At 38.3% G+C, this 21,137-nt stretch overlaps 1 protein-coding gene across 1 annotated transcript in view; it reads right to left on the bottom strand.

The window, feature by feature from the left end:
- Positions 1–2,859: 2,859 nt before the first annotated feature.
- Positions 2,860–21,137, bottom strand: part of MAP4K5 (mitogen-activated protein kinase kinase kinase kinase 5) — a 107,387-nt gene continuing 89,109 nt past the window's right edge. The window contains exons 26-33 of the mRNA XM_070943033.1: positions 17,947–18,005; positions 16,139–16,242; positions 15,445–15,622; positions 11,575–11,643; positions 9,484–9,576; positions 8,467–8,537; positions 6,142–6,197; positions 2,860–4,612 (exon numbers count right to left, since the gene is read on the bottom strand). Coding sequence (XP_070799134.1) covers positions 4,525–4,612; positions 6,142–6,197; positions 8,467–8,537; positions 9,484–9,576; positions 11,575–11,643; positions 15,445–15,622; positions 16,139–16,242; positions 17,947–18,005 — 718 coding nt within the window. The 3' untranslated portion in view covers positions 2,860–4,524. The remainder of the gene's footprint in view (positions 4,613–6,141; positions 6,198–8,466; positions 8,538–9,483; positions 9,577–11,574; positions 11,644–15,444; positions 15,623–16,138; positions 16,243–17,946; positions 18,006–21,137) is intronic.

The following is a 21,137-nucleotide window of genomic DNA, read 5'->3' as shown; positions in this document are numbered from 1 at the left end:
ATTTTGGATTGATAGCTTCAAACCTATTAATAAAGAGCTTTGGTATGGAAGACATGAAACTAGACTAGACTAGACTAGACTAGAATTCTTTATTGGCCATGTATGATTGGACACACAAGGAATTTGTCTTTGATATATATGCGCTCAGTGTACATAAATTGACTTTTACCACCCACTTATCAATAAACAAGCCAATCGTGGCTTAATGTAGCTTCCAGTGTGAATCCAGCCTATTTAGTTTATCAGCCAGTGCCATGTGAACCCAGAAAATTAGGTTGAGTAAACCATGAAACTGCTAAGTCTTGCTTGCATTTCTTGCTTGCATTGTGTTAAATAATAGCATGCATGAATGTCTGAATCTCTGCTAACCTCAAGTCTGGAACTTCCAGCAAATTTCCTAACTGAATAGGACTTTGAACATTAGTGGCTGGGTTTAGTCATTTGAATCCTGCTTAAAATAGGAATAGGTAATTTGTAGTTCATCTTACTGAATCATCAGGCTATTATAGTCAGCCATAATGGAATGTGTTTTATTTGGGCACACTTATGTTTCTTAATACTTACAGGCTTTTTAAATTTTTTATATAGGCTTTATTATTTTATAAACAATTCAAGGCAACAAATATACCGAATATTCCTTTCTCTTATTTCCCCTCACAACCACCACCCTGTAAGGTGGATTGACTTGAGAAAGTGACTGACTTCTGTGAACCCAGCAAATGTCAGCAATCCAAATTCTTTATGGAAAGGATGCTTGACCACTTTACTGGGTACTACCCTGTCCTTTTAAAACCATCATCTTGCAGCCTAGAATCTTCTTGCTTCAAGTATATCTCCAAAGTCAAGTTTTAATATTCCAATTTTCCAGGTTGTCCAATTCCACAATGACACTGGGCAGCTGAGACAAATCAGAGGCTAATTTATGAAAATTTTACTGTATCCATGAAAAGCCATGATGAAATCACATAATATTCTTGGGCAAATGGTGTCACCTGTGCTACTTATGTGATGTCATGCCCCCTCTAGCCCCTTTATGCCCATGAAAACAATTCATTTTTGCATGAAAGTATCTGGAGCAATGCAGATACTTCTGGGAAATTAGGTGAACTACTGATCAACATGGTAACCATTGATCTGTCTAGTCTTGCTATCTTGGTAAAAACAACAGCCTCAATTTCAGTTCTGTTGAGAACCTTTCAAATATTAATTGAAAGTAGACCCCCCCCCCTTTTACTTTCCCTCCCTTTGTTGTTGTTAGTTGTGAAGTCGTGTCCAACCCATCGCAATCCCATGGACGTTCCTCCAGGCCTTCCTGTCCTCTACCATCCTCTGGAGTCCATTTAAACTCACGCCGACTGCTTCAGTGACTCCATCCAGCCACCTCATTCTCTGTCATTCCCTTCTTCTTTTGCCCTCAATCTTTCCCAGCATTAGGCTCTTCTCCCTCCCTTTACAACCCACCTTCTTTCCAGAGATCACTTGTTACCCCTCAAAGTGACAGCTTATAAACCTGCCTAATTCTTGCTGCAAACCCTATTTACATATGAGGGGTCCTTGGTGCTCTCTGAGCTTGGTTGTTTTCTTGCAGGCTCATTGCCCAAACTAGGTGACACCATCAGTGCTAGTAAGGAGTGGGGTTTGCTCTATGTTTATATTCTAGTCTAGGTGGTCTTTTAAGTTCTTTGGGCTGTTTACTGCTTGTTTGGCGGTTCCTTGATTGGGGTATCATTTGCTTGATTGTTGATCTGATGTTAATCTTGGACTTAATCTATGCTCATCTGGGTGCTGACTGCTGATGGGGAGGGGTTTGGTCTTTTTGTTCCCTTTTTAGTTTGTAGATTGTCTCCTTTGCATCGTATGTAGATATTGTTTGTCTATGTGTCTATTGATGGCTAATTATGTTAGAGTGCCAGGCTTCTAGAAATTTCTTAGCGTTTTTGGACTTGGCTTGGTCTAAGATGGTCAGTTTCCCAATTGAGACTATGGTTAAGCCTGTCCATATGTTGTGAAATTATGTCTTCCAACCACTAGTTGGTGCTCAAGATTACGCTCTGCCAGTCTTCTGTATGTCCTACGTAATAGCTGTTGCAATCATTAATGAATACCATCATCCATGATGCATTCATTCACCCATTATGCTTACTTTCCAGAGTGTACAATTAGTTACAAAGTAGAATAGAAATGTCTCTTGCCAATTTCAATATGATAGTTATTGAACAACCCATCTGAATACCATTCTCCCTCCTAATGGTTCAGGAAGCATGTATGATTTTATGCTTACATACTTAAGAATATTAAAGATTGAAACAGCCTGGCCTGAGATTAAGATTCCTGAGATTCTCAACAAAGCAGAGATTCAAATATAAGCCAATACATGCAACTCATCCTGTTACAGATTGGATCTCCTGGGCTCTTCCTGAAATGCGAATTCAGAGCATGCTGTATCCAAAATTGAGAATTGCATCTATGTGGAAAGACATGGACACACGCACACTTCTTAATAAGAGCAGAGATGCTACTGAGTGAAATTAAGTATCATTGTCTGCTACCAAATAGATAATGTGTAGGCCTGAGATACGTTGTACCCACAAGATGGACACTGTTTCAAACTGTGAGGGCTCTGCTAGTTGGCAAACAAACTGCATTTCAATCTGTTTTGTGATATAAACAAAATGAGTTTTTTCTTAGGAGGAAAAATGGGAAACTTATTAAAATAATTGTCCTTCAAACTCTTTCATATGTATAAATCCATGTTTGTCCCTTTAATAAAAACAGACATAGTTTAATGGGGATAGTTTAATTGGGAAAACAAAAAAGGAAACATGGATGACAGCCTTGAACAAAGGATAATGGAGAAAATAAGATTTCCCAAGATTTATTAGACAATACTGTTTCTTATATATATATTTATACCATACCACCAAGAAATAAACCTACCACTCAAATGTGCCCAAGTTGAAATAAATATTTCATTTTTCCTAGGCACTGCATTTTATCCAACTTCATTCTGGCATAGTATAAATAAAATACGTGTCCATGAACAAATTAAAGCATTTAAAAACTCCTTGAAACATGCAGGGGCATTATGTTTAGAAAGGTTTGTCCAGTCCAGGGCATTCTGAATCTCTAGTTTGACATTGGGGCACATTAGGAGGGTTGATGTGGGAAAAAGCTGTTATCTTTTTCCAATAAGACACACTTTGGGGCAAAGCACAGGCATCTCTCGCAAATGGCTAGTCAACATCAAGAGGGACCCCAGTCTCCGTCAGCCATTGGTGACCAGTGCAGGACAAACCTGTGTCACATTTTGACAGCTGAATCTGGAGCATGAATGCTTGTACATCCGGATAAACCTCTGTTCCTCCAACACGCTTATGAGAACTGACATATGGAATGTGGCTTCCCTCCTCAAATGCACACTCGCATACACACACGCATATACTGCATAACTCACCCTATATCTATTTTGTAGCTTTTGCCAATTTTCCAGACTGTTATTGATCCTCTCTAAAACTTACCTTGCATTTCAAACATAATTTCAATCGATACCAAATGATCTTTAATGACCAATTCCATAAGCCAAACCCATACGAAATATTCTTGTACAAAACTGCTTTTATATAGCGAAAAAGGCTTTTTTTAAATTTTAAAATCCTCTCTATATAAACACCTCCCTTCAACAATGTCCTATATCTAAGAAAAGGTCAAGAAGAATGCTGTTTTTGTTTTTACAATTGTTTAAAAAAAAACAACAACCAAAAAAACAAACCACCCACCCACCCACAACCAAAAGCTGCGCTGCAACCTTCGTGTGCTGGAAGTTAAAATGCATCACATCACCACCCTAGCAGCAGATTAATAAATAAAGATTAAATAGTGTTTCTTTACAAATCCATAGAGAACGGCTGCGTTAAAAAATAAAGACACAAACACAACTTCCTGGGAACCTCTGCTGAGGATTTCCCTGACACGGGGATGTTTTGGTGGCACACGAGAGAAAACCCATGAAGGCCTCACAGAGGAGAAATTCATTTCCACTGGGTCCTGCCCCACAGGCATCCCCCCTTTCCTTATTTCGCTGTTGACTTCAACTCCCAGTATCCAAAAAGTAGGCATTGTCAGAAGATGATGAAATCAGCAGCCCAAGCCATGAACCTGAGCATGAAGAAATCCTGTCCCAAATCATTTTGACTGAGTTTTGAGATTTTCCAACATTCATGCTTCTGTAGGCCTAACAAATAGAAGGGACTGATGATCTCACAGCTTTTATTAAGCCAACAACATAACCAACCACACAGTGGCAAGGGAGAGAACAGCTGCTTCCCAGCTGCAAGACACGTGCGACGTTTGGCTCTTGATCCTAAAAACAGGGTCCGTTCAGACATCAATCGGAGAGTGTGAAGGCAGAGGGAGAAGGGGAGAAAAAAAGGTGCCACATAATATGTCTTGAACAGGAGATCCATAAAGAGCGGCTTCCTTAGGCAACATATTGCTGGCTCACAGTTCAAGTCGATTCACGGTTGCTTAGTAACTGTTCTCGTGGCCTGCCAAAATGTAGAGATTGCTGTGTGCTGTTGGATTATCAGTCGGCCTGCTTTCCAGCACCACCACCCTGTGGGGCAAGCATAGAATAAGTAAGTCAGCAGTTGTTGCAGACATCCCGGATGCTGTTCCTTGAGCATTTGCTACTGGACCACTTCTAACCCGCCAATCACCTCCCCATCCATCTTGGCACCCGTGTTTTCTTATGCAATCATGCATGTACAGTAGATATGCAGATATGATGCAGAAATGTTCCTTTAAGACGGAGCTGGGAATTTTACAACCCGCAGGCCACATATGGCCCTTTGGTTGTTCCTGTCTGGACAGGAAACTATTTAACTGGAAATTAAATAGGGTTTTACCGCCAGAAGTACCAATGAGGGAGAAGCCTTGGTGAATCCAGCAGGCTGGCCCGTTCTCCCTCTTTGGAAGGAAAATAGCCTTCCTTAGGCTGTCGGAGACATGATAGACAGGTCCATCCTAAGACTGCTGCAGGTGCAGTAGACTGGTCCCTCCTACACCATGCAGGCCATATAACTGTATTGCTTTCATTTTGAAGGCAACTGCCATTTTTAAAAATCTATATATCTGCCTATGAGCCTTCACAGCCCTATTGATTCAGACCTCCACAACAGTCCCAGTTTTCCATGTGGCTCCTTGGGAAAATTAATTGCCCACCCCTGCTTTAGAAATGTGGGTGGCAACCCCTGAAACCTCAAGACTTTTAGCTTGTGCCTTTTCTCAATATTATAACCCTTCAAATACTCTCAGAACAGGGTAGATGGAATTGAAGCCTACAGGATCCTCTCAGAATCTAGGATTCTTTAAACGAGAAGCCAACGTTACAGTTCTTCAGAGTAGTAAGAAGTCTGATACTCAAGAAATTTGAATACCATACTGCTACATAGTGTTTGGAGATCCTATATTTTATATATCTATACATTTATTTGGGTGAGTGGATGTGGTTTTAGCATCTCTATGCAAATGTAAAATGTAAAGGAAACAAAAAGGAAACATTAAAAATCTTACTGCAGGAAGGTTAATATAATTTAACAGACAGTGAAATCTGTTCAGATGAAATTCAGGACTAGAATTTTAAGAGTTCATGGTTGTATCTTATTCAAACAGAAATGGACAGACCGAAGGTGAGGAGAAGAGTATTATATGTGAACTTAGAAAAAACATTAGATAGAAATAATCAGATCAAAGGGCAAAAAAATTATACAATCTGAAGAGTGCTTTATGGAATATAGCATCTGGTTCTCAAACTACTTCTATGGTGGGTGTATCTTCTCTCCCTTCTAGCTTCATTCTTCTTGAAATGTTGGCTTTGGCCTTGAAACTACGGAGTGTCTGCTGTGTTTGTCAGAGCTTTACTTGAAAGTTGCAAGGGCTGAGATTATGTGAAAGGTTTGTGTATCAATCAAAAGGTATGGTGCCTTGGACCTGCAATTGCCTGACACGGTGGTATAAAGGTGGGGGAAGGCAGTGGCAGAAAAAAACCCTTAAGAAGAACACAGGGAGACAATGATTATTTCTCTAAATGTACTATTTTCTTTTTAAAGGAGAAAAGGCTGTAGGCTGCTCCTCTCAGCTCACCTGTCAGATCCCAGTAAACGGAACACCCTTGTTTCATCAGAGATCTCCTGGGTAACCTGCAAAATACCCAAAAAAGAACACAATGTGAGTAACTGACAGAAGAGCATTTTTGCCCATTTGGAAAAGAACAAACCTAATTCAGATGGCAAATGAGAATTGTTTCAAACGGGCCATCAACTTTTAATAATATACACACCAACTCATTTTTACATTATGTACTAAACCCTAGTAATGCAATTCTTCTTCAGCTCAGAAAAGTCACATTTGTTTATACAGGAGGAGAGATTTTTATAGGTAGTGTTGCTGATACGGAGCACAACTACGTTCAGCAGATCAACCTTTTGAGAGTTTCCGTTCAATTTGGGAAGCTGCCATTCAACTAGATGGACCTCTAGCTAACTTAGTTAGACCAATTTTCAGCCAGAGAAGGATCTCTCCTCTCTTTTAATGTTTTTTTCAAATGGAAGTTGACAGGGATTAAACCTAAGTCCCATGACAGGAAATAGGGCATCCTACTATGGTCTTACTCAAAACTGATCAAGGAAATATGCCTGTTTTTAATCCAATAGCAGATTCTACCAGTTTGGGACAATACAAACATTGGACATTTTAATAGCATTATACCAAATATCTCTATGATCCTGACAAAAATATTATAAGATACAGAATACAGAATAATAGAGTTGGAAGCGACTTTGGGAGGTCTTCTAGTCCAACCCCCTGCTCAGGCAGGAAACCCTACACCACTTCAGACAAATGGTTATTCAATCTCTTCTTTAAAACTTCCAGTGTTGGAGCATCCACAACTTCTGGAGGCAAGTTATTCCATTGATTAATTGTTCTAACTGTCAGGAAATTTCTCCTTAGTTCTAAGTTGCTTCTCTCCTTGATTAGTTTCCACCCAATACTTCTTGTCCTGCCCTTAGGTGCTTTGGAGAATAGTTTGACTCCCTCTTCTTTGGGGCAGCCCCTGAGATATTGGAACATTGCTATCATGTCACCCCCTAGTCCTTCTTTTCATCAGACTAGACATACCCAGTTTCTGCAACCGTTCTTCAGTTGTTTTAGCCTCCAGTCCCCTAATCATCTTTGTTGCTCTTCTCTGAACTCTTTCTAGAGTCTCAACATCTTTTTTACATCAGTAAGATAGATCAGTGAGATTTCCTTGCCACAAATTGGGAGAAATTGAAGTCAAAAGAGTACCAGTACGAAAGTGGCTGAGCTATGATTTGAATGCAGAACTCCTAGCCAGTTCAACAGAATGCTAAGTGCAAAGGAAGCTGTATTAAAGGAGGCGTGCATAAGCACACCAGCGCACCTACCGTCCCTGTCTTACTGTCCCCATTTATCTGTATTTACTCCCTTTGTTCGTGTTTATGTTCATACCTACACTTGTTATCTTGTACATTTTTGACAAACAAACAAACAAACAAATTAAATCAGATCCATGAAATTCAGTGTTGGGTATTCCCATGAGCAGGAGGAAACAATACATACTTATCGGGTGAAATGCTCCCGGTTTGGACCGGATCGCCCAATCCAGTAGCGATGGAGGCGGGTGGTTCGGAGAACCAGTAGCAAAAATCCCTGCCCCCCCACAATGCCCAGCTGAGCCGCACAATCATCAGAGGCTTTTTTTTTTTTTTTTTACTTTTAAAAGACTTTTTTCTACAATCTCTTGGGCCGAAAAAATGCTTTTAAAAGTAAAAAAAAAAAAAAGCTTCTGATGATCACGCGGCTCAGCTGGGATCGTCAAAGGCTTTTAAAAGAAAAAAAGCCTCTGCTTATCAGGCAACTCCGCTTGGATCGTCAGAGGCATTTAAAAGAAAAAACTCCTTTTTTTCTTTTAAATGCCTCTGACAATCCAAGCTGAGTTGCCTGATCGTCAGAGGCATTTAAAAGAAAAAAAGCCTCAGGAACTCAGCTGGGATCGTCCGAGCCTTTTGAAAGCATTTTTTTATAACCTCTTCGCTGAAGAGGTTGTAGAAAAAATGGTTTTAACAGTTTTTTTAAAAATGGCCACGCCCACTGTCACATTACCCCCCACCAAGCCACGCCCACAGAACGAGTAGTAATAAATTTTAGATTTCACCACTGCTACTTATCACTACCTAGTAAGCTATTCTTTTTCTCTTTTTGCATCACAACAGAACACACTCTGCCTAAGATCTGTCTTCGAGCCAATAAAATTATTCAAGTACAGATTAGAAGCAACAAGGGGGATTATGTTGTTCAGGATTCCTTTGTCTGTGACTGGCACCTTCCTAACTGAAGGGTAAGGAGGATAGCAAAACAATGATCAACAACACTCTTGCCCAAACTTACTTCATCAGACTTAAAACTTTTGCCTTGCATCCCATGTTTCCAGAAGGCCAACACACTGTCCTGGAGGCACACTGCAAGAAGAGACACAATGTAAGACTGATTGATTAGGAATGTTTGGGGATGAGCTTTCTGAACAAAGGGAAGCAAATCCAAGGGATACCATTTCATTAGCCAGACTCCATTGTGTTCCTACCATATGAGAGAGATCCAAATGAAAGGTAGAAGTATGGAAACAGATCAGTGGAATGAGTGAATCTTGGGTAACACTTCCAAACCCGGGAAGATCAAACTCTGTTAAATTTCCACTGGCTGATAATTAATCAACATAGAACAAGCACCCCATTTTCTCAATGAGACTCTTTTCTCATTTATCCCTGCTAAAGGACAATTCTAAAGCAATGGAGTACATTAAGTGATGCGTCAATCATATTAACACTTAACTGCCTCCAATCAATGAGAATTTATAATTCCAAGTGATCACACCTTGAATATCAGAGGGATCTTAAAAGTTAGTCAGAAGGAATATTCCCACTGTAAAAATTGCAGCATTAAACCTGAAGACTGGCCCTTGGTTAGAAAGGCACAGGCATTTGAGGATATAGAGGGCTTCCTTAATACTTTCTTTGCTTCTTTGAATCTGTGGTAATTTATAAAACTGTTTATCATCTATCAGTAATGTAGTCCCTACTGACATTCTGTCTGCAAAAACTCTGAATAACATCTACAGACTGCCACACATTAAATAACTTTCATAATTTAAAAAATTACAGAGATTCTTGCTAAATCTTATATAATTTTAGCATTCTGGACTGAGACCTTATGAGATTTCAATTAGGAATGCTGAAATCTGACAAAGTTTGAATAATAATCCAAGACACATCATACACAGAAGAGCTGAGAACGATATCACAGAAATCTCATGATATTTTAGCCTTTAAAAATGTTTTCAGTGCAACCTTCTCACATATGATATAGTTACATCCGGCACAATAAATGACAGGGAAAGTATTTGCTCACCTACAGATTCAATGCAGAAATCAAAACTTAGTTCTGACGCCAACTTCTTGCTTGACTTCAGTTTACCATGCAAATTCACAATCTTCACAAATCCTTGATTGAAAAAAAGCAAACAATATAATAGTAATAAAAGAATCTCGGTGCCAAATAGGCTGAAAGCCTGCCTTCAAAAGCAAAGAAGAACATAGAACTTTATTTTACTTTCTGTACTATGGCTCAGTCAGCCTCACTCAGTTTAAGGCAGGGGTGTCAAACTTGCGGCCTGGGGGCCAGATGCGTCACGTGCTGGCCCCACCCCCACCCCGTTTAGTGAAGGGGAAAAAAGTCCCAATAAGTCACGTGACCCCACTGTTATGACGCGAGTTTGACACCCCTAATTTAAGGTCAAATCAACTGGACAGTTTTTTCAAGAGACATGGTTTGAATTTTGCTGACATTAAAAATATTTAAATTCACTGTTTTAAGACTGTGTTGAATTCAATGGAGATCATTTATAGAAATTCTTTAGACTTTTTCACTAACTTGAAAAACAAATTTGACTTTCCCCTCCAAATATTCAGCAGGTTTTCCATATTAGAGATAAGATCATCTGTCCCCAGATCAATAAATTTATCTATCATCTTTCTTTTCCTCATCAGTGACTTTTCCTTTGCCGTTATGAAAATAGCAATAGCACTTAGACTTATATACTGCTTCACAGTGCTTTTACAGCCCTCTCTACAGAGTCAACATATTGCCCCCAACAATCTGGGTTCTAACGAGTTTAATCTTTGTCGTTTAATCTTTTTTGAACCAAGAGCCACCATGGGCTCATGAGGGCCAGCACAGATATCCAAGTAATCTGGAGGCTGAAGCAAGGCCAGGAGAAAACTTAAATTTGATTTTGTAATTAGAAGAAAATTGCACAGATGAAACAGAGATAATATTGCCATGTGTCACATTAAAAAATACTTTATTTATTTAATAAATAAAGATTTATTTATGTTACAGCTTTTATAGACGATCCCAATCTGTTCACTCTGGCCAGTATATGAGAGCAAACAAAAACCAGAATTTCTCAAATTGCTGAAATAGATTCGTGTAATTCGCTGCTTTTAGCCTCGGTACCACTCCTTCCAGCCTTTCGATCGAGAAGCTCAGTGTCTTAGCCACTGAGCCACCACGTTACAATACCGTATTACTTTCTGTTGGGAGCCAGAAAAGATTTATCAAATTTTGGAAAACGTTAACTTTTGCTGTAACAATGGTTTAGAAGTCACTCCTGCTTCTCACCACTTGGGGGCTTTTGCTGAAGAAATATTCACCACAATGAAAGTGTTAAGCAATTTGGCTTTACTACATGTCTACAACTTTATTACATCGAATAGCAAAATGTGAGCACTGAGCCTAATTAGCATCCATTCTGCAAGACATCAAATGATGAAAGGTATACCCTGTACCCATGTAGTACTATAGAGACTATAGAGACTGTCAAAAAGCTTAGTGGTTTGTGCTGTCATTCCAAGATGTCACAAACACTGACTCAAATTTCTGAGGCTGAAAGGAGTGGTACCGAGGCTAAAAGCAGCGAATTACATGAATCTATTTCAGCAATTTGAGAAATTCTGGTTTTGATTTGCTCTCATACACTGGCCAGAGTGAACAGATTGGGATCTTCTATAAAAGCTGTAACATAAATAAATCCACATAAATAAATTCAGACGCCTAGTGAGAAATCTATGTGAGGGCTTCCCTTGAGCTTGAAGCTATCCTTTTGTTAGTCTGATTTACACAGAGTGTAAGCTTTCAGTTTTTCTTGAGAGTGAACTTTCCCTATCTGAAGGTGCTTTTCAATTAGAATCATTGGAAAGAGATTTTCTCTGGAGGCCTCCATTTCTAGGATCAGACAAAACACTAAAAGAAAGGCCTTTTCAATGACAACACCAAAATGCCACATGTCTGATGTCTACTGTGATATTTTTCTGCATCAGGTGAAACTGAATGCATTCTTAATAATATCTTATCTTCCTTTGAGGTATTTATTCCTCCTGTCATATATTATGCCCCATCTCCTATTTTCTTTTAGACAGGGTATGAATCCCATTCACTTACTGTCCAAGCACACAAGAACTGTATCTCTTTCCAGCTGACTGACGTGGATGGCATCAAGTTGTTGACAACCTTTAGGGGAAACGAGCGATTAGTCTGTATACAAAACCTCAATGCACCAAAAACCTAATACACATTCAGCTTACTACATCAGAAGCCATTAAAGTTGCTTTGAAATAAAAAAGCAGTAAGAAAAAAAAATAAAGGGATTCAATTTCATGGAATCTTCAGCTCAATATTATTTTTAGAGCAGTATTTTAATCACTGCCATCTTCTTACTGATGTTTAGGACAGAGGTAAGGAATTATAAATTGCCTAAATGTTGTTGGATTGTAATGCCAAGTAGGGAGAGTTGACGGGAATTACAGTTTAGAAGCATTACCAATACCTAATACTGCAAGCAGGAATTATGCATGTTATGAGTATTTTAGAAGCAACCAATTGTGTATTATGTAGGCAACATGTGGTAGGCCAAGAGCCCTTGATCTTGGATTACAAGAGAAGCCTTAAAAGGATGTTGCGGTTAATAGCATACTTTCCACTCATTCACTGAGGATGCGAGGAGAGAAGCAAGAAATTAAAAGGGAAACATTGTAAGAAGAAGCATTGTTCGGAAGAAAAGGGAAGGAAAGGAAAGGCTTCCTTTATTAGGCTGTCGCTTTTGAACACTAAGATGCATAGTAACAAGTCACTTGATAGGCAACATATGCATTTAATAAATACATAATGGTACAAAACCAATCTTTCTGTGACCTTTGAATTCCCCATCATTTCTTTCTCCCATAAAAAAATGAGCTTTTATTGCCCCAGAAATTTGTCCCCTCATCGATCCTAAACCACAGACCTGTTAAACATTCATAGAACACTGTGGGGAGCGAACTGCCTATAAGGATAAACAAACAAAACAACAACAGAGAAATTTGGTAGCAGTTTTTCTGAGTAAGGTTTCCTGAACTGCAGTTCAGTTCATTAGATGCATCCTGCAGAACATCTGCTTCTATTATGAAGTTTCTTTGATTAGGGATCATTGCTGGTATCCAACATCTGTCCAAAAAAACTCCCAAACCCTACTGTCCTCTTTTCACTGCAGAACACTAGGGATTCCTCTTAGAAGGAAAGGCTTCTGCAGGTTGCTATCAACATATGACTTCTGCAGGCAGGCCTGCCTTCTGCTTTTGAAGAGTTCCAAATACAAATACATGGTCTTCTGCAGGAGGAGAAAGAGGTTGGGCAAATGACATGCATCTTGATGTCATCGTACAAATGACACCTAGTTGCTTATAATTATAGAGTGGTGACATTTCCACAATGATGTCATATTGCAAGGGTCATTAATGTTGATATAACAGATGTCTATGCCAGAGTATCTTATTTTTCAGAATAGTTTGAACAGCTGGCTTCCTGCAGTCCTTCACTGTTGTTATTTCAGCTTGAAATCTGGAATACCAGTAAAATAGAACTTCTATACATTGAGGAGTCAAATAGTTCCTACTGTTTAATCTTCATATCAGCCCTTTCCAATTAAGTATCCTCTAAATATAGGCTAGAGTGATGGGTTGTAATCTACAGTTGCAAGAAAAAATATGTGAACCTTTTGGGATTACGTGGAGTTTTGCATGAATTGGTCATAAAATGTGCTCTGAACTTCATCTAAGTCACAACAATAGAAAAACACAGTCTGCTTAAAATAATACTACACAAACATTAGATGTTGCCATGGTTTAATTGAACATAACATGTAAACATTCAGGGAGGAAAAAGTATGTGAACCTTTGGACTTAATAACTGGTTGACCCTCCTTTGGCAGCAATAACCTCAACCAAACGTTTCCTGTAGTCGCAGATCAGACCTGCACAACGATCTGGAGTAATTTTGGACCACTCCTCTTCACAAAAGTGTTTGAGTGTAGCAATATTCTTGGGATGTCTGGTGTGAATCGCTCTCTTAAGGTCATGCCACAGCATTTCAATCGGGTTGAGGTCAGGACTCTGACTGGGCCACTCCAGAAGGCGTAATCTGTGCTGTTGAAGCCATTTTTTTGTTGAATTACTTGTATGCTTTGGGTCATTGTCCTGTTGCATCACCATCCTCTGCGGAGCTTTAGTTGGCGGACAGATGGCCGTACGTTTTCCTGCAAAATGTCTTGATAAACTCTGGAATTCATTTTCCCATCAATGACAAAAATCCGTCCAGGCCCTGAGGCAGCAAAGCAGCCCCAAACCATGATGCTCCCTCTGCCATGTTTTACAGTGGGGATGAGGTTTTGATGTTGGTGTGCTGTGTCTTTTTTTCTCCACACATAGTGTTGTGTGTTCTTCCCAAACAACTCAATTTTGGTTTCATCTGTCCACAGTATATTTTGCCAGTAGTGCTGTGGAACATCCAGGTGCTCTTTTGCAAACTTCAAACGTGCTGCAATATTTTTTTTTGGACAGCAATGGCTTCCTCCGTGGTGTCCTCCCATGTACTCCATTCTTGTTTAATGTTTTCCTTATCGTAGATGTGTCAACAAAAATGGTAGCATGTGCCAGAGATTTCTGTAGGTCTTTAGCTGACACTCTAGGATTCTTCTTTACCTCTTGAAGCATTCTGCGCTGTGCTCTTGCAGTCATTTTTACAGGATGACTACGCCTAGGGAGAGTAGCAACAGTGCTAAACTTTCTCCATTTGTAGACAGTCTGTCTTACCGTGGACACATGAAAATCAAGGCTTTTGGAGATACTTTTGTAACCCTTTCCAGCTTCATGCAAGTCAACAATTCTTGATCGTAGGTCTTCTGAGAGCTCTTTTCTGCAAGGCATGGTTCACATCAGACAGTGCTTCTTGAAACCAGTAAACCCAAAACAGGTGTGTGTTTTTAAGGGCAGGACAGCTGTCAGCAACACATCCAATATCATCACACTGATTGGAGTCAAGGTTGGCTCACTCCTGGCTCCAATTAGCTCTTGGGGAAGTCATTAGGCTAGGGGCTCACATACTTTTTCCTCCCTGCACTGTGAATGTTTACATGTTATGTTCAATTAAATCATGGCAACATCTAATGTTTGTGTAGTATTATTTTAAGCAGACTGTGTTTTTCTATTGTTGTGACTTAGATGAAGTTCAGAGCACATTTTATGACCAATTCATGCAAAACTCCACGTAATCCCAAGGGGTTCACATACTTTTTCTTGCAACTGTATATAGCAATAGCACTTAAGACTTACAGTATATACTGCTTCACAGTGCTTTCCAGCCCTCTCTAAGTAGTTTACAGAGTCAGCATATTGCCTCCACCAGTCTCAGTCCTCGTTTTGCCGACCCCAGAAGGATGAAAGGATGAATCAATCTTGAGCCGGTGAGACCTGAACTGCCAAATTGCAGACAACCGGCAGGCGTAGCCTGCAGTACTGCATTCTAACCACTGCACCACCACGGCTCTTATGCATCTGCTGTTCTAAATATACAGTACTCCTGCTGATTGATTACCAATATAGGATTATTGTTTATTAAATTGTGAGTTGTACTGTTTTCATGTTTTATCTTATCCCATTTTTGCCTTAGACAAATTGGATTTTAGCAAAAAAAAAAAAAAAAAGTGAGGTAAACTAGGTATGCACAAAATGTACTATATCTCTGGGAAAATGCAAAGTTCTGAAAAATTCTAGAATGTTCTAGTCTTCTTCTGCACCATGCTGACCTAGCCATTCTGAGAGCTGTCCAGCAGTTTTCTAGGTGAAAAAACGTCTGGGACAGGAAGTATTTTGTGATGGTCTGGCTCCAAAACAAATATAAAATGTTTCCGAAAACATTCCACATCCGAAAACAGAATATTTTGTACATACCGAATACAGACAGTAGTCAAAATTAAACTAAACCTGGCGAGAGACTCACCTGTACCAATTTCTGTAAACCACGAGGAAGCGGAGTTCAAGTTGATTGTCTCAAACTGTACAACCTGATTTGATTCAGCCCCTTTGCTGATTGCAACACATACCATAGGGTATTCCTGTTCAGGGATCACCAGCATTTCAAATACTTTCAATGGGGTTGGCAGAGGGAAATCAAAGTGCTGGAAGATGAAGATACTTTTTTTTAAAAAAAAAATCTAACTAAAGAACAACTTGTATATTTTAAGGCATGCATACTTAGAATGTATCTATTAATTCCAGTATTATTTCATTTATTTTACATCTAAACAGTAACCTCCATACAGTATTCAATTTAAATTTATATACAATATTACACCAAATATAGAGAGGTATACAAATTCCATGCACTTTCAAAACATTTATCTGAAAATGCTCTCAAATGAGCTTTTATGGATCAGCTTTCCAAGGATTTTTATTTCATAGGCCCTTCTCCTGTCCTGTTTTGTCTCCAAAAAAAACAAATTGCCAATTAATCCTTGATGTTTTTAAAATTTAAAAATAGACCAACAGTTTAAACTGAGCTCAAAAACTGCCTTAGATCCAAACTCATTTGAAATCTCAAATTACTTCAAAATTCTAACTGTGCCACTCTACTTTTGGCACATTCCTTAAAAAAAGTTGCAAAAATACAAGAGAGAGGTAGGGGGCAAGCTTACCTTTATTAACATGAATTTCTGCATTGGTTCATACCACTGAAGCAAAACAATTCCCAACTGCAAAGCTCCACAGAGATATTTATGACCTGTATATGGGTTTCTTACTAATGAGGAAAAACGAAAAGAATTCTGAAGCAATCATAATAGATTATTTTAATCTGCCAGCTGCTTGAATTCATGTTATGATTTATCACAAATGTATCATTTATCACTATTCTCCTATGCCTGAAGCACCATCTTAGAAGAGTCATGTGGTGTTGTATCTCTACAGAGATATAACTTTTGTTAACATTATTGATTCAATCAAGATCCCTCAGTCTACATCCACTGCAGTCCCTATGTACTTCAAAGATTGCAGAACCACCACACTCGACATGGCCAATTGTGAAGGAATGGGATGGGTATTGTAGTTCAGTCATACCTGAAATTTCCCTTTCCTACCTCACTGAAAAATAAACCTAAGCATTATACAGCTGAATTGGCCGAATCCTTTTTCATTCAATCTAGTTAAAACCACATACACTGACGGTGAAATGTATTTTGAAAGTAGGGGAACTTCCTGAGCTTGGTTGTTTTCTTGCAGACATGTCATTACCCAAACTAGGTAACATCATGAATGCTAGTGTACTCTAGCACTGATGATGTTACCTAGTTTGGGTAATGACATGTCTGCAAGAAAACAATCATGCTTAGAGAGCACCATGGACCCCTCATTTCAACCTTGAGCTACAAATATTCTCCTTCATTGGTACACTGAAAGTAAACCTGATTCTGTCCCCTGGTGCTAAAGAATTAAATTCAGCATTCATATTTCTGGTTCTATTGCTGGTTTGCTTGAAGAACAAGAGGGGAAGTTAAGAAAAACCAGAACAGCTAGTTAGAAACTGGCATTCTGAATTGTGTCAGAATTATAATTCCCATTGTCACCAGAACTGCTGTGTTAAATCATGGAAATAAAAAGTTTATGATGGACTACAATGGAAAAGCCACAAGTATTTTATTATTATTCATAGTCATATTTCTATGCCGCCCGCTCTCCGAGGACTCTGGGCGGCTTACAACAATTGACAGTATACTAAATAGCATATTGCCCCCAACAATCTGGGTCCTCATTTTACCCACCTCGGAAGGATGGAAGGCTGAGTCAACCTTGAGCCGATGAGATTTGATCCGCTGATCTGCTGAACTAGCAGTCAGCTGAAGTAGCTGCAGTACTGCACTCTAACCACTGCACCACCTTGGCTCAAAAAAGTAAGTGTTTTAAAGAAGCAATATGAAATATGAAATATCTGAATGTCTAGTTAGGGATCAGTCCACATTATTCTATCCATATACAGCCTGAGAAACTTCCCTCTACTATCTGCATGGCATAATTTGCTTTGTTAATACACAACGTTTCACGTTGGGAGGTTAACACCTGAGCAATTTATATTTGCATTGAATCTCAACCTAATGTTCTCATCAATGACAGAACTCAGGGAGAAGGAACTCTCTCTGCAAGAGTAATCAGGAAAACTTTTGAAGAGCACCTGCTCTATTTTAGCCCAGTCTTGACACTATGAGTTTAGCGAAAGAGCAAGAGGTGAGTGAACACAAGATAATGTTTTTTAGGCAACCTTCCATATTATAGTGCCTTTTGAGATATACTGTATTATCATATTTCAGGTCAGAACAGTCACACAGGATGGAATTAAGACAATTATAGTCCAACATATGTGAAAGTTATTATTCTAAGAAAGGCATTGTAAGTTGTAGGGTAGTAGAGCTGGAAGATGAACTGAGGATATTAACTCAAGATGAAGACTCACCTATGCAACATTTGTGGCATCCTTTTGTATCTGGGATCTTTGTTGTTAAGGCAAATTTTCTGGGGGGAAAAAAACCAGAGCCAACGGTTAAGAACAGGTCAGAGGCCTTGTGGAAAAATAATTGTCAACAGAGTTTTCTTTAAGCCACTTTTGATTTAAATCCACAGAATATTAAACAGTGACAGGAATGGAGTAACTGCTACTGATGACAATTGCATGTATTTACGAAATAGAAAAATTATGGAGGAGGACACCGTTATCTCCTAATATCAGCTTTTGGAGACTGCTTCTGTAGCATTTTGGTGGACTTTCTGAAAATAGAAAGTCTTTTTTCTGATCTTTCAGGATTTTCTTCTTATGTATACTCCTTTCTTCTATTAACAGAAAAGGAGCTTCATTTTTAATATATAATACTTTGCTTATAGTAATAAAATCTAATACAAACTAAACTTATACAAAGAAGAGAATAGAGATGAGTAAAACGTGCAAAGAAAAAGAAAAAAAGAGAGAAAAGTAAGAATAAAGAAAAAGAAATATATAAATGATTGACTTCTGATCTTCATCACAAGTAAAAACAAATCTAGTAACTCTTCATCCCCTCTAAAGTTATAAACATTTATCCCCTCATCTCATATCCTATCTCTTATCTATCAATATATCATAAAACATAGTATTTTCAATCTTGGTATCAGCAGAAAGTCCATAAAGAGCAGTCAAAATAACCACACATCTTAGTTTAACCATATTTAAATTTGTTTTGAAGGTCTCTAGTAGCTTAGAAGTAGCCAATGAGTGGTTTTTGAAGTGATTAGAAAGTGAGTTTTGCTAACGTAGTATCTTTTAAGAGGCTCTGTCACAGTTGCAAGTAAGATGGCTGATCCCGTTGTCTCCTGGTGCTCAAATGTGTCGAAATCACAGACCTGCAGCCTCCTTGCCAGCAGCAACTGTCTGGAATATATGTGGGTAATCTCCTAGCCTCTCCTTATCCAGAGAGATTACAAGGAACCAATCTATTCATCAGTTCCTTGGTCTTTGCACCAGCTATTTGTTCCACTTTTACAGAGTTGTTTTCAGTTCAATACTGCCCCCAGAAATTTCAGGAACTATTTTCCCTGAATTCCACTGACTAGAAATTCAGTGATTTATGTATAAAATATACAACAGCAAATCATAGTACAGAAAAACTATATACTGTTTTAATAATTAACATTCCTCAGAAATATTGAAGTCTAAAGAAATAAACTGCCCACGTTTGACATTTCAGAATATCATTCTTTTTCCTTCCCAAAATATATCTTTAGTCTTCTTTGCTTTCTCGGATTGTTTTTTCTGAAGCTCCAGATGTACAGGGAAAATTTCTCTAAATTGGTATAAATTCAGTCATAATAAACAGTTCCATCTTTTTTGTATCCATCCAATTGGCCACTATTATAATAACCTTCTTACTGACTTTCACCTAGTGGCAATTTCAATTCTAGCAGGAACATAAAACCAATTTCCTTTTCCTTTACCGTAACAATATCCTTTGTGTAATCCAACAAAGATATTAATAGTTTTAATCACATTCTGTAATATCCTTTAACTATTTTAATGGCTGTTTGCCATAATATTTAACTTTCAACAATGCTTTATCATCTGTGAATACCATCTACTCTGTTATCTCCTACAGCATCAACACAGTAGAGTCCTGTACTTTATTTAAAGAACTGTATAATTATTTTCCTAAAGTAATTTGACAACAAAGAGTCAGTGTGGCATAGCAGTTAAATTGCTGGTCCAGATTGTGACTCTGGGTCAATGACTTCTCTTCAGCCTAACCTACCTTACATGATTGCTGTTGTGGGGAACATGCCTCTTTGCACATGGTGCCCTGAACTCTTGGGAAAACTTTAAAAGTTTTTCTTTGAGATCTTTGTACTTACTTCGCCAACAATTACATTTTATTTTATCAAATATTGTGTACTTTATACACTTAAGAAGATATCATGCCATAGTGCAATGAATCATATAGATAACTTGATAGAAAAAGTTTCTATTCTATAACTGACAAAGTATAAAAAGAAAAAATGAGGAGGAGAATAGAAAAAAGATGAGGAATAAAAAAAAAATAGTCCATAATGCATGCTAGACTATTGTGGTTATTGTTGGGAATGAAAATTAAGGGAAGAAGCTAAAAAGCACTTTACAATATATAAAGTTATTTTTAAGAGATTCTTATTCATCCCGTGTTCTGTCTATTCTCCATCCCAAGGTACCGGAAAGCCTTTCAATTCTGATTTGCAATTTTTAAAAAACATAAATGCTTGTTATATTATGGCTAGAGCACAGAGTAAGAAAAGCTGGATTAAAATCTATGTTCAATCACAAAGCACATTGGGTGATTTTGGGTCAAACTTTTCTGGATTGCTGTGAGGATAAAATGAATGAACTGAAAAAAAATATATAAGTGAGGATGTCTGTCTGTGTGTGTGTGTGTGTGTGTGTGTGTGTGTGTGTGTGTGTGTGTGTGTGTGTGAAAGAGAGAAAAGCAAATATCAAGCTCTATGAAGAAGTGCCCTAATGTAAGTGAAACCCATACAAGCAACTTCTATTTCTGAAATTTATCCTCAGCTTTCCAGACAAATATGCTTCAAAATTGACATAAATAAATCAAAATGAGATAAAATCACTAAAGAAGGAAAGCTAAAGGGACAGAATGAATCACTTTACAAGCAGAAGAGCAGGAGGAAAAAACAGAGATGAAACAGGAGCCACAGAATGCAACTCAGCTAAGGTTTGCTGAAAGACTAATTCAAATAAAAATAACTCCCTAGAAGCCTGAAAGGGACCAGTGAGGACAAGAGGCAATTTTTGGACGGGTTCACTTGGTGCTACTATCATGGCAATTTGTCTCTTTGATTTGCTTGCCTTGCTTTCAAAAGGAGAAAATTCTTGAAATAAAATCTTAGCAATCTATCTGCTTTTCATGAGTTATAGAATTTTTGGATCCCAAACCATAAAATTTATCTTCATTTCATTTTCCTGAAATCAGTTATTTATTTGTTTATTTGTAACCCACTTCTATTATTTTTACAAACATCCCAAGGTGGTGAACATATCAAACGCATCTTCCTCCTCCTATTTTCCCACAACAACAACAACTCTATGAGGTGGGTTGAACTGAGAGAGAGTGACTGGCCCAAAGTCACCCA

The sequence above is a fragment of the Pituophis catenifer genome, unplaced genomic scaffold (genome assembly GCF_029215685.1).
Source record: "Pituophis catenifer annectens isolate HBS135680 unplaced genomic scaffold, rPitCat1.0.hap2 SCAF_1, whole genome shotgun sequence".
NCBI classification, from domain to species: Eukaryota; Metazoa; Chordata; class Lepidosauria; order Squamata; family Colubridae; genus Pituophis; species Pituophis catenifer.
Note: the sequence above shows the minus strand (reverse complement) of the source record. Positions and strands in the feature narration are given on the sequence as shown.